At 42.3% G+C, this 18,850-nt stretch overlaps 1 protein-coding gene across 1 annotated transcript in view; it reads left to right on the forward strand.

The window, feature by feature from the left end:
- LOC139598921 (5'-AMP-activated protein kinase catalytic subunit alpha-1-like) overlaps positions 1-18,850 on the forward strand; it is a 49,125-nt gene that overhangs the window by 16,772 nt on the left and 13,503 nt on the right. Inside the window, exon 2 of the mRNA XM_071445856.1 lies at positions 10,694-10,835. Coding sequence (XP_071301957.1) covers positions 10,694-10,835 — 142 coding nt within the window. The remainder of the gene's footprint in view (positions 1-10,693; positions 10,836-18,850) is intronic.

The following is an 18,850-nucleotide window of genomic DNA, read 5'->3' on the forward strand; positions in this document are numbered from 1 at the left end:
ATTGCATGTTGGTTATGCTTGCTCTGTAGTGGGTTAAAGCAGTCAGTTGCCATGTTGCCTGAATTCATAATGTCTCTTGGGGTAGGTAGAAGCCTTCAGGTAGTTCTAGTCTCTAAGCTTTTTTGAGGTTTTAATACCTTTCTAGTCACTAAGATTATTGTCCCTAATATGTAGTTTTTACTGTAGAGGGGCACGGATTAAAACAGTTATTGTGCTGGGCTTATTGATAATGATTTATAGGGCGTTTACAAAGATACTGAAGTCTGTTTACGATATGTATGGTTTATGGTTTCTTTGTCCTACCCTGTGTCCCAGTTCCGGTAGTATGTCTGGGGATTTATTAGTAATTGCAACCGGTTTGTCAGAGAAAGAGCAGGGAATGAGGCTTTCCAGCCTTTCCTTTCCTTCTTCTCCTTTGAATCTGCTATGTCACTTTTTGAAAATGTTCAGTTTCCCCTGAATGTTAAAGAGACCATCTTTGTAGTATTTAATCTGGTAAACTTCCTTTATATGGTCTACAACTTCTCTAGAATGAGGGCTGAGATGTCCAGAGGAGCTGATGAGACCCCTGACCCAGAAGTAGACCCAGGCATGGGAAATCCTGAGTGGTGTAGAGAATAAGAAGATATGAGCCAAGCTCTGAAAGAATTTTCTGACCCTGTGCCTAGGATTCTCCATGTGAACAAATTCAGAGCCCAAATGAAGTGGGGAAATACCTAAAAGAGAAGTGCCATGATGACTCTAAAGAGAAAAAGCTCATTACAATAAGCTGGGCCCTGGCCTATGCTTATCGCACTCTGTTAAATACTGTAGGGCAGCAGAGAGAAGCAGGGGGACAGGGAGATAAATCAACAGCTACCCCAGTCACTCAGTCTGCAGCCAACACCCCAGCTACTCAGGTTGTAGCTAAACCAGACAGTGAGCCTAAGCCACTGGCAGTCGCCGCAGGAAAGAAGCACACAAGCAAAACCAATTGGCCACTAACCGATGATGATGATCCGGGGGAAGGACCCTCAACACCAATTACTGATACAAAAGCCAAAATTAAAGCAACTGACACAAGATCAAAAGCCACTATTAAGTCTTATTCTCTGAAAGACCTTCATAGCCTAAAAATGCTTACACTCAAAAACCCGATGAATCTATAATTAGTTAGTTAGTCTGTCTTTAAGATGCTGCAGGCAAAGTTATAATTTTAAACAGTAGTGAAGCAAAGCATTTGAGATCCCTGTCACATAATCCCATCATTGACCAAAGAATGATGAAGGACGCCAAACCTCACAGCCTCTGGGCACGGGTCCTGGGAAGTGCAACACAAAGATATCTGTGTGCAGACAATCTCTATATGCAACAAGCTCAGTAGAAGACCATAGAACAAAGAATTCAATGCTTAAAGGAAATAGCAGTGGCAGATATTGTCTTCTCAAATGACATAAACACTGTAAATCCAGACTTATTACCATGTACATCCGTAATGTGGTGAAAACTTATATGACTTAGGCCACAAGAATATGCTTCTGCTTTAGCAAAAATGAAGCAAGATGACAGTGAAGAGACTGTGCTTAATATAGCGAAAAAGCTCCGAGCATATGCAGATGCTGTACATGGCCCAACACATGCCAGAATCACAGAGGTGGAAACACTTCTGCAGAAATTAGAAGATAGAAGAGAATCACAAAAAACTCTGGGAAGAGATTAAAGAAGACTTTCTCCAAATCTCGGCAGTACAGACCAGAGGTTCTGGTATCCAACACAGAAGTTCCCCAGATGGGCAGAGAAGGTACACCCCACGAACTGAGCCGTAGTTCTTCCTACATGTTTGCAGAAAAAACATGAGGAAATAGAATAGAAAATCTACTGCTGCTGTAGCACAACAGGTGTGTGAATTGAAAGAAAGCAAAACTCAGAAAGAAAATTCTACCAGAAGAGAAGCAGCTCCAGTGGCCATAACCAAACTGCCATATATAATGATGATGACGATATTTTCGATCCCCTTAAGGGAACCTCCAAGACATATGTCCAAGGAAAGAAGGATAAGCAGGCTTAGAGGGGCCCTGCCTCTGGCCAGGTAGAAGCTAGAAAAAAACGTGTTTTTTGAACTGTGTAGATTCATTAGCCTGGCACATATGAACCACAACAATATAAAGCTTTAGTCAACACTAGTGCGCAGCGCACATTAATTCCATCAAGAGATGTGAGGGCAAAATCTGTTTCTATTAGTGATATGACAAGGGGATCATAGAATTTTACTTTAGTAGAAACTGAAGTGAACCTGACTAGAAATGAGTAGAAGAAACACACTATTGTGTCTGGCCCAGAAACCCCATACATTTTAAGCATAGACTTCCTCCAAAGTAAGTATTTCAAAGTCCCAAAAGGACTCAAATGGGCATTTAAAATAGCTGCTGTAAAGACAGATGGTGTCAAGCAATTGAACACCTTACCTAGACTATCAGAAAACCCATCTATAGTAATTGCTGGGCACCCCCATCACGGGAATGATTGGCATCTGTCTCCAAGGCTTCGGAATGCTTTATTAAAACTATACTATATTACATTACAACTATATTAAAGAGAAATACTATACTATACTATATCATACTTACTACTAACTAACTAACTAGCAAACCCATGACTCTCTGCCCGAGAGCCCCGACACACATGTGGATCCAATTGGTCAATGAATCCAAACAACCATCACCAGAATCCAATCAAGCAATCACCTTGGGTAAACAATCTCCAGAACACATTCCACATGGGCACAAACACAGGAGTAGCAAATGAGATAAGAATTGTTTTGATCACTCTTTTCTCTGCTTCTCTCACAGCTTCTCTCTGTTCAGAGGGCATGTGAATACCACACCCATCTACAGTAAGACTCCTGAAAGTAGAAGAGCAACAAGTACCGATTGCCACCTCGACAGTGCACCGCCGACAATACCGAATGAATCGAGATACCGTAATCCCCATACACAAAATAATCCATAAGCTAAAGAACCAAGAGGTAGTCAGCAAGACCCACTCACCCTTCAACAGCCTCATTTGGCCTGTGTGTAAATCTAAAGGAGAATGGAGATTGACTGTAGACTACTGTGCATTAAATGAAGTGACTCCACCGCTGAGCGCTGCTGTGCCAGACGTGCTAGAACTCCAGTACGAGCTGAAGTCCAAAGCAACAAAGTGGTATACCACTATCGATATTACCAATGCATTTTTCTCCATTCCTCTAGCAACAGAATGCAGGCCTCAGTTTACCTTCACCTAAAAAAGCATGCAGTACACTTAAAACTGACTTCCCCAGGGGTGGAAACACAGCCCCGCCATCTACCATAGATTAATCCAGAGTGCGCTATAAAAGAGTGAGGCTCCAGAACATCTGCAATATATTAATGACATCATTGTGTGTGGGAAGACAGCTACAGAAGTGTTTGAGAAAAGAGAGAAAATCATCCAAATTCTCCTAAAAGCTGGCTTTGCCATCAAGTAGAGCAAAATCAAGAGACCTACTCAAGAGATCCAGTTTCTGAAAGTAGCAAGATAGACAGCGTCAGATTCCCACTGATATCATCAACAAGATCACGTCTCCACCACCCAACGAGAAAGAAACACAAGCTTTCCTAAGTGCCATAAGTTTTTAGAGAATTCACATTCCTGAGTACAGACAGATTGTAAGCCCTCTCTACTTGGTTACCCGCGAGAAGAACGATTTCCACTGGGGCCCTTAACAGAAGCAAGCCTTTGCCTGGATCAAGCAAGAAATCACTCACACAGTAACCCTTAGCCCAGTCAAGACAAAACCAAATGTAAAAAATGTGCTCTACTCTGCAGCCGGGAGCCATAGTTTGTCATAAAGCCTTTAGCAAAAAGTGCCTAGTAAGACTCAAAACCAACCACTAAAATTTTAGAGTCAAAGCTACATTTTCCTACACAATGATGTCATCAATATATTGTAGATGTTTTGGAGTCTCACTCTTTTTTAGTGCAGTTTGAATTAGTCTATGGCAGATGGTGGGGTTGCGTTTCTACTTTTGGGGTAGTCGGTTTTTGGTGTACTGCATTCTTCTTTAGGTGAAGGTAAACTGAGGTTTGTATTTTGCTACGAGAGGAATGGAGAAAAATGCATTGGTAATATCGATAGTGGTATACTACTTTGCTGCTTTGGACTTTAGCTTATACTGGAGTTTTAGCATGTTTGGCACAGCAGGGCTTAGCAGTGGAGTTACTTCAGTTAATTTTTTTTCAGTTAATTTTTTTTTCAGATTTATGTACAGGCTAAATGGGGCTGTTGAAGGGTGAGTGGGTTCTGCTTACTACTCTTTGGTTCTTTAGCTCATGGATCATTTTGTGGATGGGGATCACAGTATTTTGATTTGTTCAGTATTGTTGGCGGTGCATTGTTGAGGTGGCAATTAGCACTCATTCTTCTACTTTTAGGAGTCTTACTGCAGATGGGTTTTCTGGTAGTCTAGGTAAGGTGTTCAATTGTTGGATGCCTTTTGTTACTACAGTTGCTATTTTAAATGCTTATTTGAGTTTCTTTGGGTCTTTGAAATACTTTGGAGGAAATCTATGCCTAAAATGTATGGGGCTTCTGGGCTAGTCACAATAGTGTGTTTCTTCTACTTATTTCTAGTCAGGCTCGCTTCAGTTTCTACTAAAGAAAAATTTTGTGATCTTCCTGTTACACTAGTAATAGAAACAGATTTTGCCCTTACATGTCTTGATGGGATTAATGTGTACTGCGCTCTAGTGCTGACTAAAGCTTTGTATTTTTGTGGTTTAGATGTGTTAGGCTAATGAATCTACACAGTCTAAAAACCACAGGTTTCCCTAGTCTTTATTTAGTTAGAGGCAGGGCCCCTCTAAGCCTGGTTATCTTTCTTTCTTTGGGTATACGTTTTAGAGGTTTTTTTAAGGGGATCAAAAATATCGTTGTCATCATTTTATATGGTTGTTTGGTTATGGGCTACTGGAGTTGTTTTTTTTTGGTGGAACTTCTCTGAGTTTTCCTTTCTTTCAATTCACGCTCCTGTTGTGCTAGAGTAAGAGAAGATTTTTCATCCTATCGCTTTATGTTTTCTCTGCAATCATGTAGGAAGAACTACAGCTCAGCTTGTGGGGTGTACTTTTTCTCTCTATCTGGGGAACTTCTGCATTGGATACTAGAGCTTCTGAACTGTACTGCTGAGATTTGGAGAAAGTTCTCTTTAATCTCTTCTCTGAGTTTCTTGTGATTTTCTTTTATCTGATCTTCTAATTTCTGCAGACGTGTTTCTACTGTTGTGATTTTGGCATGTGTTGGGCTATGTATAGTATCTGCATATGCTCGGAGGGTTTTTGCCATATCAAGCACAGTTTCTTTACTGTTATCTTGCTTCATTATTGCTAAAGTAGAAGCGTATTCTTGTGGCTTAAGTCATACAAGTTTCTGCTACATCACAGATGTACATGTTACTAAGTCTGGATTTACAGGGTTTATGTAATCTGAGAAGACATTTTCTGCTACTGCTATTTCTTTCAAGCATTGAATTCTTTGTTCTATGGTCTTCCACTGAGTTTGTTGCATATAGAGATCGTTTGTATACAGATATCTTTGTGCTACACTTTCCAGGACCCATGCCCAGAGGCTGTGAGGGTTAGCTCTCCTTATCATTCTTTGGTCAATGATGGGATTCTGTGACAGGGATCCTAAATGCTTCGTCTCATTACTGTTTAAAATTGTAGCTTTGCCTGCAGCATCTTAAATACGGACTAACTAATTATAGATTCATCAGGTCTTTGAGTGCAATCCTTTTTTAGGCTACAAAGGTCTTTCAGGGAATAGGACTCAATAGTGGCTTTTGATCTTATGTTAATTGCTTTAACTCTGGCTTTTGTATCAGTAATTTGGATCATCATTGTTGGTCACTGGCTGATTGGTTTTGCTTGTGTGCTTCTTTCTTGTAGGGAATGCCAGTGGCTTAGGGTTACTGTCTGGTTTAGCTACAACTTGAGTAGCTAGGGTGTTGGCTGCAGCCTGAGTGACTGGGGTAGCTGCTGATTTATCTCCCTGCCCCTTTTCCTCTGTCTGCTGCTTTACAGTATTTAACAGAGTGCGATAAGCATACTTCAGTATCTTTGTAAACGCTCTGTAAATCATTATCACCAAGCCCAGCACAATAACTGTTTTAATCCGTGCCCCTCTACTGTAAAAGTTACGTGTTAGAGACAATAATCTTAGTGACTAGAAAGGTATTAAACCTCAAAAAAGCCTAGAGACTAGAACTACATGAAGGCTTCTACATTAAATGCCACTAGATGTATTTGTCAGGGCAAATTTGGGAGAGAACCCCCAAAGGGGTTCCTCTAGAAAAGCAGATTCAATTGGCCCCTCCCCCAACCAGTTTGGGAAAAAATATCTCCTTGGAGAAATGTGGAAAAAACTGTTTATTAAACAATAAAACCTAAACAATATTGAACAATATTAAACAATAAAACCTCTTGCTGCTCCAAAAAAGATGACAAACTCAGAAAAGTCCCTTCCCTGGGTTGCAGCTTGGCTCACTCAGTCTCTTATCAGTCCCTCCGGCGCTGGAAATGTCGCGGCCCAGGCCCAGCCCAGTGGGCCACAGGTGTGAGCTGCCGGTGCTCTTCTGGGTGTTCAGTCTAGAGCAGGTTTAAACAGGTCTAAAGAAAAGGGAAAAAAACCAAACTACAGTCTCGGGAACTTCTTTCCCTCAGCTAGCTAAAACTATCTACAACAAAGGAGAGCTTTGTCCTGCTGTTTGTCCATCCGCAGACAACAACAGTCCAGGAGCAGGAATGTGGAGGAGTGAGTGCAGTGTCTGAAAACAAACTGCGCGCTTCTTCTGTCCCCTCTTCATTCTCTGGAACAAGTCTTAAAGGTGCAAAACTTATTATTCAGCATAAACAGAACAGACGATTGGGGATAAAAGCATCATACAGTTAACTCAGGACATTACAGGAACATGGCAATGGAAGTATTTGAAAAAGGAGAGAGAATCATCCAGATTCTGCTGGAAGCCAGCTTTGCTGTGAAGAAGAGTAAAGTCAAGGGACCTGCCTGAGAGATCCAGTTCCTGGGAGTAAAGTGGCAAGACGGATGGCATGAGATTCCCACTGAGGTCATCAATAAGATCACTGCAATATCTCTACTGACCAGCAAGAAGGAAACACAAGCTTTCCTAGGTGACATAAGTTTTTGGAGTTTGCACATTCCTGAGTACAGCCAGATCCTGAGCCCTCTCTACTTGGTTCCCTGCAAGAAGAACGATTTCCACTGGGGCCCTTAACAGCAGCAAGCCTTTGCCCAGATCAAGCAGGAGATCACTCATGCCATAGCCCTTGGCCCAGTCAGGCCGGGACCAGAGGTGAGGAATGTGCTTTACTCTGCAGGTGGAAACAGTGGCTTGTCCTGGAGCCTATGTCAGAAGGTGCCTGGGGAGACTCGAGACCGACCACTGGGATTCTGGAGCCGAAGTTACAGAACATCCAAAGCCAATGACACTGCCACAGAGAAGGAAATCTTGGCCGCCTATGAAGGAGTTCAAGCTGCCTCCGAGGTGACTGGCACGGAAGCACAACTCCTGGCACCCCAACTACCGGTGCTGGGGTGGTTGTTCCCTCTACCCACCACTCCACTGATGCCACATGGAGTAAATGAATTGCCCTCATCACACAGTGTGCCCATATTGGAAACCTGAATTGCCCTGGGATTTTGGAGGAAATAATTACAAACTGGCCGGAAGGTGAAAACTTTGGTCTCACTGATGAAGAGGAGCAGGAACAAGTAAGACTGGCTGAAAAAGCTCCACTGTACAACCAACTACCAGCAGAAGAAACACAATACACTCTTTTCACTGACAGTTCCTGTCACATCTCATCATAGGTATGAAAAGAAAGTGAAAAGCAGCCATATGAAGCCCCACACAACAGGCTGCACAAGCTACTGAAGGAGAAGGTGGATTGAGTCAACTTGCTGAACTCAAGGCTGTTCAGCTGGCCCCGGACATTGCTGAAAGAGAGAAGTGGCCAAAGCTCTACCTTTATACTGATTCATGGATGGTAGCCAATGCTCTGTGGGGCTGGCTGGAAAGATGGAAAAAGGCCAACTGGCAGCATAGAGGAAAACCAATTTGGGCTGCTGATGAGTGCAAAGACATTGCCACTCAGGTAGAAAGCTATCTGTGAAAGTCTTTTATGTGAATCTTCATGTCACTGAGCTAGGCAAATGAGGAGCACCAAAACAATAAGCAGGTAGACCAGGCTGCAAAGATAGAGGTGTCAAAGATAGATTTAGATTGGCAACGTAAGGGGGAGTTGTTCCTAGCTCAATGGGCCCATTATGCCACAGGTTATCAGGGCAGAGATGCTACCTATAAGTGGGCATGAGACCAAGGGGTAGATCTAACCATGGACAGTATTTCTCAGGTCATCCATGACTGTGAGACATGTGCTGTGATCAAGCAAGCCAAGTGGGTGAAGCCCCTATGGTATGGTGGGCGATGGTCGGAATATAAGTATGCGGAAGCCTGGCAGATTGACTACATCACCCTTCCCCAAACCTGCCAAGGGAAGCGCTATGTGCTGACTATGGTGGAAGCCACCACAGGATGGTTGGAGACCTACCCTGTGCCTCATGCCACTGCCCAGAACACCATCTTGGGCCTGGAAAACCAAGTCCTGTGGAGATATAACACCCCTAAGAGAATCGAGTTGGTCAACGGGACCCATTTCAAGAATGGCCTTATAAACACCTGTGCCAGAGAACATGGTATTGAATAGATATATCATATCCCTTATCATGCACCAGCTGCCAGGAAAGTTAAACAGTGAAATGGACTACTTAAGACTACCCTGAAGGCACTTGGCAGGGGAATCTTCATAAATTGGGAAATGAACTTAGCAAAAGCCACCTGAATGGTCAACACCCGAGGGTCCATCAATCGAGCTGGTCCTGCCCAGTCTGAGCCCTTGCACACAGTGGATGGAGATGAAGTCTCTGTGGTACATCTGAAAGGTATTTTAGAAAAGACTGTTTGGATTAGTCCCACCTCAGGCAAAGGCAAACCCATCCGTTTTGCTCAAGGACCTGGTTACACTTGGTGGATAATGCAGAAAGATGGAGAAAGCCGTTGTGTACCACAGGGAAACCTAATCTTAAGTGAGAACTGTGTGTAAGGTTACATTGTGTAGAGTTTATTGATTTGGGCATGATGCACATGGTAATAGAATAAGGGGTGGATAATGTCTTGGCTTTCAAAGGCAAGATGTGGTGGGGGATGAGTGTTCTATTGCCATCTGTTAGAGGTGGGACAGTTATCCTCTGTTAATTGGCCCACTCTTAAAACCAGGTGGGCAGTTTTCTTTATCCCTTCCACAACTAATCCTCCCTGGGGAGATATCTTCTGTTAATGAGCCACTGAGTCTCACTGCATGACTGATAAAATTACATCATCCCACTGTGAGATGCTCTGCCCGGGGGATTAACAGTTTAGTTCTAATGTGATAGCATACACACAATAATAAAGCTGCAAAGCTGCCTTACAGTAGAAAAAATGCAAATATTTTTGTCTTGATTAAATGCACGTGGAAAAACTTGTATTTGCTATTACATTATGTAGCAAAGTGAAGATTATTTTTGTAATCTTTGTAATTAATTTTGAGTTCAGCACAGGTCTGTTACTAATGTCCATTCAAGTGGACAAGGATGAACCATGTAGGTGTGTGTCTGGAATCTGGCTTGTCTTCAGATGGTAGGATTCAGGGTGGTGGATGAAAGTGATGTAGTTATTATAGTATTAGTGTTATATCACTGCATGCAGAAATTAATGCAGATAGTGAAGCCTTCTAGTGGAAGAGATACCTTTTGTGGTTTATCTGTAATACAATGTTGAGTTTAAGAAAAATATTCTTAGGAACTCTATTATACCTACTTTCAATAGCACCTGCAAAATTAAGGAATTTAAGAGGATTACCTGTCTAGGAAATGTTTTACATTTTCAAGTTCCCCTGTTGAAAGAAAAATGAAACTCTCTCAGAAGTAGGAAAGAAACTGAGGAGTGTAAGAAGTTGCATGTTTGCATTGCTTCTCACAGTTACTATTGGATTTTATTTTGTGCATTTCATATAACTTTTGTCACTTATTTTATATAATAAAGCCCTGGTGATTGCTGCACAGAATGTGGAGCTTATTTAGGGTTAGACTGCTCCAAAGACAGATAAGTAATTATTAAGTAAACCAACTAGATACTTTTAGCAGTAATTCAGAGTAATTGCTGAAATGGGCTTCTTGAGGAAAGGATAGTGGTGATGTCCTTAGTAAGAGTATCCTTGCAGATAAAGTAGAAGAGTGTGTCTGAGCAGGTTGCCAAGTGAGCCAAAATCTTGAAGTTACTTGTACATGGAAAGAAAATGGTCTCCTTAATTAGAAAGGATGGCAGTGTTTTGGGATACAAAATGCTTTGTTTACTGTAGTGCAAAAACACAGTCATGCTGCAAGACTTCTGAGCATTAGGTTTAAGGTTTGTTCCTACATATCCAGTTCATCTTCTAATGATAGAATTCTGGGAGAAATTGGAGTAGGGCAGAAGAAACAATGTGCCATCTGGTTTTCAGCCTCCTCAAGGATAATGGGGCTAATGTGGAATGCTTATATCTTAATTGTGATATTTCTTGGCCTTGTTTCTTGCAGTTGGTAAACATGAATTAACTGGGCATAAAGTCGCAGTGAAGATCCTAAATCGACAGAAGATTCGCAGCCTTGATGTTGTAGGAAAAATCCGCAGGGAGATCCAGAACCTCAAACTCTTCCGACATCCTCATATAATTAAACTGTAAGTTTTGCTTGCTATAATCATATCTATTTAAACAGTAGTCCCTTGCTCTCACTAGTCTGAAACATGTTCAAAGGGCAATACTATTAGTGGTATACTTTAAGGAAAGTAACCAGTTTTCAACTATGTAACCATTTTTGGTGTACTCTGTAATGCATTTTCACAAAACTGATTATTCTGCAGGGCAGAGGGCTTCCATTAGTTCTTTACTTCGAAATTCTTTGGGCAGGTATAGAGAAGGTAGTGGCATGATGGATGCTTACAGTAACATCCATCTCAGTTGTTTTAGCTGCTGCTTCTGTTTTCTTTTTTCTGGTAATGTTTGAGCTTTGTTTCTGCTTGGAAACTGAGTTCAGTACAAGATTGTAAAGGGTACTTCGATAGTAAATTTGTTGTGTTTTCTTTACTCAAAATATTTTTTAGGGTTGTGTTGGTCAGTGCCCTGTTTTTTCCTGTGTATATGGTGCTCTACAAGATTTTCCTGAAATATGTGCAGTCTGTTAAATGTGATCTCATATTTCAGAGCTCTTCAATCTAGCTGTTACTGCTTAACTAAATAAATGCGATATTTACAGTGTGCCTGTTTACATTTGTTTGATCAGTAGCTCATCAACAGAGTTCAGAATGCAGTTATGTCCCGGAGTAGACACCTTGTATCTGGTCTGAGGAAATAAATTATAAATACTATTGACTTTTGTACTTTTCCTATAAAGTCAACCTGTACATCTAGCAGGGCAAATTTAGAATATGGGTGACTTTCACTGTTAATTGTGGTGTTGGAGTTAAGGTTTTCTTTATTGGCAGTCTTTTTTTTTGATCATGCTTTCACTGATATATGCCATCCCTATACACTCATTTGGCAACAGCACTTATACTGGAACTAAATTTGATTGTGTCAGATCACACTGACTTCTTCAGTGGGTCAGTTTTCAGAAGACTATTGAGCTGATTAGTTTGGCTGCAGAGCTGCTAGTGCTGCCAGGTAGAATTCATGAATGAGTCCAAAGTATATAACTTTAGCTAAAACAAAATAGGAAGTGTAAGTGTGCCAATTGAGATATTTGGGCTGGAACAAGAATGTGTACTTCTGGTGCTGCCAAACTTCTAAGTCATCTTAACAAGTTTCAGGTTTCAATTTCTTTCTTGGGGAATTATGGGGAGAATTTTCTCTTCTGCATGCTGAGAGAAAGGTCAAGACAAAGGAGATGATGGAAAAATTGATGGGTCCCAAGCTTTTCAGTTGGTCATCTTGCATTTTCAAAACAGAAGGGTTATTAGCCTGAATGCAAATAGCATTTGAGCTATAATTGATAATGTTGTGTAGATAGACTTGCTGGTGACTTTGGATCATGATGCTTGTGCTATTAGCTGTATTAGGGAACTGCTAGGTTTTTACGAAGCAGAGCGACGCACACTCCCCAGGCAGGTGCAAAAGAGAGCTCCTTTACTGCACAAACTAGGCCTTTTTAAGCAGATGAGCTTTTCTCAGTTACATACTTTTAAAATACAACAAACATAATCCAACCAACCACCATACACCACAATGTGAACACACAATGGTTATATAACTTGTTTTTCTACCTCTAATTCAGCTGAGTCACTCCCATAGTCCTTTTCTACTTAGCCAAAGTAACAGGAGTGATCCATGATTTTATAAGGCCTTCATTTTTAAAGGTTTTACCTATCTGCAACACTAGGTAGCAGCTCAAGATACTTGGCATAAAGGTAATGAGATTATTTCAGCTGAATATTACAAATTAGACAATGTCTAATTTGGAACAGCATGCTTTATTAAAATTTTTCATACAATGCTTTATCAATATATGCAGTTGCAAAGCTGCCTCACAAAGATTTTCTTTTTATACCATGCTTTAAATAAAAACCTTTGGAGCATCTCCTGTTGTGGTTTTTGACCTCTAGCAATAGAATGCATCTTGTTTTCCTATGTAAATTGCCTCTTTGTGCATTCTGGTCATCTATGCTGTGTGGTTTGATAACCTTACTTATAGGTATGTAACTGTCGGGTCCGGCTGTCTGTCTCTGCCCCAACACAGGTAGGGTGGTGTAGAGAGCTTTTTGGATAATTGGTTAGCTGAGAAAGGACATTTCGATGTGATACCAATGGATAAGGATAGGGGAAACAAGCTGGGAACTGAGCAACCAGTGTCCAATCACTGACAAAGGTCACAGTGACCTTCCCTGAAACGGGAAGACGGGGGAGAAAATCGCTTGCCAGAAAATGTAGTTATCTTAGGTAGAGAAGTTAGAGGAATGTAAACATAGAAGCAAAATAATTGTTAGAAGATAGAAGTAGGTGTGGTTGATCTAAGTGTGCTTTAACCAATAATGAGCTCAGCTTTTGCAATATGTATAAGCTTCATTAACACCAATATAAATATGGGTGAGCTTTCAATAAACTTCGGGATTTGCTATTCACGCATATGGCGTGTCGCATTTCTCCCGCCGTTCACGACAAATGGTGACCCTGGACGTCGGGACTAGCCACGGTCGGCGGCGTGAGCGGAGTCAGGTCCTATCGCAGCTGAGGACGGCAAAAGCACCGCTGAAAAAGGGAAGGTGCCGTGCCCTGGGTGACCCCAGAGAGGGGCCCGGCTGATACGTGTTGCCGGAGCCTGAAAAGAGCTGCAAGAAGCGCGCTGTTATCGTTTAACACGGATAAAGAAAGGCAAGCAGCATATAATTTATTTCCTAGCTTTTTATATAAGCGTAAGATTACGGGTATAGATTTGCAGAAGAAGCTTCATGGGTTGTTAGCTCATGGGTATGCTCAAAGACTTTTTCGGACTACTCGCACAGTGCACAGGTTATCAGACTGCCGTATATTTGGGGATTAGTTGTGGCAGGCAGTCATAGCTGCTGATAAAGCCGCGAGAAAGTTGGGAAATTTATGGCGGGTCGTGCATGCTGAATTCTTGAAATACCAGGCAGAGGAAAGAGCTGCCCAGCAGACTAGTGCAGCCCGTGAAAGAAACAGGAGTTACAGAGACTGGTTTGGGTCCCCGCCGACACTAGCTCCTGCTCGAAACGGCAGTTCCCCACCCCCATCGGCGCCTGCTCTAAGCAACACGGCCCCGCCGACATCAGCGCCTGTTTTAAGTGGCACCCCCTCGCCGACTTTGGTTCCTGCCCCATACGGCGGTCCCCTGCCGGCACCGGCATCTACGTTAAGCGGCAGCTCCCTGCCGACACGAGTTCCTGCTCCAGACAGCAGCTCCCTGCCGCTATCAGCTCCTGCTTCGGGCAGCAGCACCCCCCCCCCCCCCCCCCACGCGTACTCCAGCCGTGCCGTCCGCGCCGCCCCGCCGGAGAGGCTTGTGCCGGCCCCGGTCCTGGGCAACTTAACAGCTGCAGCGCGGCCGCCTCCCGCTCCGCTCCGCTCCGCAGCCGCCCCGACCCCCGAGCTGAGGGGGCGGCAGGACGGGCCTCCCACCCCCCGTGGATCAGCGGGCTCCAGGAGGTCCGCCCGCCCCGCGGCTGCCCAGTGCAGCTCTGCTTCCCAGCCACCAGCTCCCTGCGCCCGGACACCAGTAGCAGCTGTCACCTCCTCAGCTCAACCGGCCTCCAGCCCGCCACCGCCGGGAGCCTCGGAGTGGACCTGGCAGCAGCAGCGGACAGTAACCCTGATAACTGCTCACCCGGAAAAGGTTCCAACTGGGGTAAAAGGACCACTCATTATTGATGGATTACCTATGGGAGTTTTGCTTTTAGGACGTTCCTCGGCTACAGTGATGGGATTATTTGTTTTATCTGGAATAATGGACGCTGGCTATATAGGGAAGAGTTCTATTATGCTGTATACTCCTTTTCCACCTATGCAAATTGAACAATGAACTGTTAGATGAACTTTGACCTTTGTTAAAAGGAACTGATCCAGCACAGCCTGTTCGTATAACCCCTGAACAGGGTGAGACACTGCAGCAGATATTGGACTGTGTTACACAAGGCAGTGTTCGGAGACGTGATCTTGATCTCCCTATACAGCTGACAGTTTGGTGTGGACCAAAATTTTTACTGGGTGCACTTACTCAACATAACAGAAAAACGGGGGAGATATGGGCCTTGGAATGGATATCTCCTCCACTTCAACAACATAAAACCCTTCTTCAGAAAATTGACATTTTAGCTGATTTGCTCAAAAAGGGTCGTGATAGGACAGTGGGGTTAGATTCAATGCCCAAAAAGATCATTAAAGCCCTTATCGGATGCTATAACTGCTTACACAGATGCAGGAAGAAAATCCAAACAACTGTTACTCATTGTACATATTTATATGTTTAGAAAACTGGACTGGATGTCATGTAACATTTAGAATTATAATTTAACCTGAATGTTAGTTTGCACAAAAAAAAAAAAAACTCCCTCCAAACAACAAAAACAACAAAACTCCCACTCAAAACAGATACTAAAATATATAATAGACTTCCAACCATAATAATAATAATAATAATATTATTATTATTATTATTATTATTGTGGACAATTCTGATAAATAATTACCAAAAAGAATATATTCATCCCTACTGTTCAAGCATCAACTGACTTTTAAAACATAAAGCATAAACACTGATGTTTGAGGCCTAGAAAACATTCATTCTATTGTTTGAATAATGATTTCAGTCTACAGGAAAACTGTTGCTTAGCTTTTCCTGTAACATCGAACAAAGAGTATTTTGTACTTAGTTGCTATCTTTTTTCTTTGTCCAAGTGAGAACACAATATGTCATTTAAAATATTCTCTCATTTAATTTACATTTTAATCTGAAAGAGAATATGGGTTTAAAAATCATACCACAGCATTAACGTCCCTTTGCACTCAGAAACATATTTCTTGTACCTGTTCAATTTAAAGCAAACCCACAATACTCTAAGCACCTGACTTAACTTGTAACTTCTCCATCACTTCTTATATTTTTTTTTCCCTCTGAAAATAACCAGTGTGAGCTGTAGCTTGTCTCTCATGTGTTAAGTTCTTCACTGGCTTTGCATAAGGAGATTCACAAGCACATGAGTTATTCTACACTGCTTATTTGTCTCAAACATCTGATCTAAAACACGTCATCTGATTTGTATTTCTTAATATTTTATAGGTGAGTTAGTTCTGAGTCATTTTTCTCTGTTTCCTGTGTCTAACCAAGATGCTGAAAGACTTTTTTGATACATCAGACTTCACTGAAACAAAAGCTTCACACAGATCAGGCATCTAAACTATTTGTTCATTTCAAAAGTGGTATTTTGGCTACAGTATATTTTTTCCACTTGTGTGGTAGAAATATTCCTCTGGCACAGTCGAAAGTGATAGGTCCTATTTTGGGAGGTCAGAGTCCCAACCAAGTGTGAGAGGATTGTCTGAAAAACTTAAAGAAGCTGAAGCTAAGGAGAAAGAGACGTTCTTAGGAGTTTGTGCCAGACATGATGGCCGAGTGGCCCAAAAGAGTGCCTGGGAAAATCAAGATGGGATAGAAACTTTATGTTGTTGCTTTATTAATTTTTGCTTCTTTTGGGGACAGTGTAGACCATCAGGCATGGGCCCCACCTCAGCCCAAAACTAACATATGGGTCACCCTGGCAAACTTAACCAAACAAGAGACTATTTGCCTGTCACTGTCCTCTCCTGGCAATCCTTTCACAACTTGTTTAGTTGGATTACCAGCAGATCCCTGGCCGTGCCCTTCACATGTACCAACTTGTAAGGTCAGCAATGCTAGGACGAGTGTGGATAATTGGGATCAATGGATTTCCCACTTTCCTATAGCACCACAGGAGCCCCAAGAGTTAGAGTTGTTAGGGTCAGTGATGGCAGATGCATGCATTCATTTTAACCATAGAAGCCTGCTGTCAGTCAAGAACCATTCTAATGTTGTAACTTCCAGCATGACTGTCTACCGTAATGCATCGGCCTGGTGCAATTATACAACAAAGAGAGTGTCAGTCTCATCCAATGACCCTATTCAATTGCCAGCAGGATATTTCCTGATATGTGGAGACCGTGCTTGGCCCGGTATCCCATCAATGCTGCACGGGGGACCATGTACGCTTGGACGGCTGTCTCTACTTACACCTAACATGTCCATGATACTAAACATGAGCCGCTGCCATCGTAGAGGCAAACGAATGGCTCATGCATTTGCAGCCGATTGCCGGGATGATGTAAAGTTTTGGTCCCCAGCAGCCATAGTTGCAGCATCTTTCTTAACTCCAGGGGTATCAGCAGCAGGTGCTCATGCTATTTTAAATAAGTTAGGGTGTTGGCTTGCTAAACAAACAAATGCAACTTCTTTAGCAATTTCCAGTCTTTTGCTTGATGTAGATTCTATTCGCCATGCGACACTTCAAAATAGAGCTGCAATTGATTTTCTCTTACTTGCACAAGGCCATGGCTGTGATGAATTTGAGGGCATGTGTTGCATGAATCTCTCTGATCATGCACGATCTGTACACTCACAGCTCTCTGAGTTACAGAAGTTAACTGGGAACTTACAGGTGGAATCAGGCCTTGGTATTGATGGATGGCTCAAATCTTTAAACCTAGGATCATGGTTACGTTCTATTGTTAAGGTTAGCATTGTAGTAGCTATTGTAGCTTTGCTGTTAGTATTAGTCTTGCCTTGTTTTTGTATATGTTTACAGAATATGGTGCGAAAGATGATAGCTACCGCATTTAACCAAACTATGCTTGTTCAACAGAAAAACGGGGGAGATGTAGAGAGCTTTTTGGATAATTGGTTAGCTGAGAAAGGACATTTCGATGTGATACCAATGGATAAGGATAGGGGAAACAAGCTGGGAACTGAGCAACCAGTGTCCAATCACTGACAAAGGTCACAGTGACCTTCCCTGAAACGGGAAGACGGGGGAGAAAATCGCTTGCCAGAAAATGTAGTTATCTTAGGTAGAAAAGTTAGAAGAATGCAAACATAGAAGCAAAATAATTGTTAGAAGATAGAAGTAGGTGTGGTTGATCTAAGTGTGCTTTAACCAATAATGAGCTCAGCTTTTGCAATATGTATAAGCTTCATTAATACCAATATAAATATGGGTGAGTTTTCAATAAACTTCGGGATTTGCTATTCACGCATATTGTGTGTCGCATTTCTCCCGCCGTTCACGACAGGGTGGTTCTTGGGTGGCACGCGTTTCAAAGGACGAGTCTGGACTCTTCAGCTTTTCGGTCTTCAGATTGTTTATTGTTTCTTATCTACAAAATTTTCTGTCTGCCCAACAGAGGTCTGATCTGCAAGGCAGCCACAGGCACTCTGACCACCCACGGGGTGGTCATATCTTTTTATACTAAAATCTACGTACATAATATTTACCTTTATTTCCCAATACTTTTCACCCATGTTAGCAAGTGCACCTTCACCATAAACCAATCCCCAAGTGCCAACATCACCACAGGAGATGGAGGACAAGAAGAAGAAAGAAGAAGGACGAGACACACCCTGATCCCTCCATCTTGTCTCCATAACCCCCTTGTACCAAAAACCTTAAGGTTTATATTTCACCCTCTAAATGTGTCCCTTTTACACCCTTCACTCTAAAGTGATTCTCATGTCCTCAAACTCTTGTCACTTCTGTGGATGGATCAAAATCAAGCTACCAAACACTCCTGGCAACATTCCAGGATTTCCGAGACCCCCAAGGGTTCTCCTGGCATCTCTGGACATCGGGAACGATGTGCTGAGTTCCCACATCTCCCCCTTCTGTTTGCACCAAGAAGACTTCTTTGGCAACTTGACTCATGACACGTCTCACACATAAAAAGATGCATGGGACCATGAGCATGAGGACTAAGAGTATTATTAAAATATAAAATCCCATTTTTAAAAACCCTCTCCATAAGGGAGAAAGATCAAAAAATCCCGCCACATCATCAATCCATGACCCAGTGATTTCGCCTAGTTTCTTTATACTGTCTTTTATATTTTGAATACTTTCATGAATTGATCTCGAATGATCCGAGAGATTCATGCAGCACATTCCCTCAAACTCTTCAC

The sequence above is a fragment of the Agelaius tricolor genome, unplaced genomic scaffold, assembly GCF_023055355.1.
Source record: "Agelaius tricolor isolate 1412-34295 unplaced genomic scaffold, bAgeTri1.0.p SCAF_21, whole genome shotgun sequence".
Lineage (NCBI taxonomy): Eukaryota > Metazoa > Chordata > Aves > Passeriformes > Icteridae > Agelaius > Agelaius tricolor.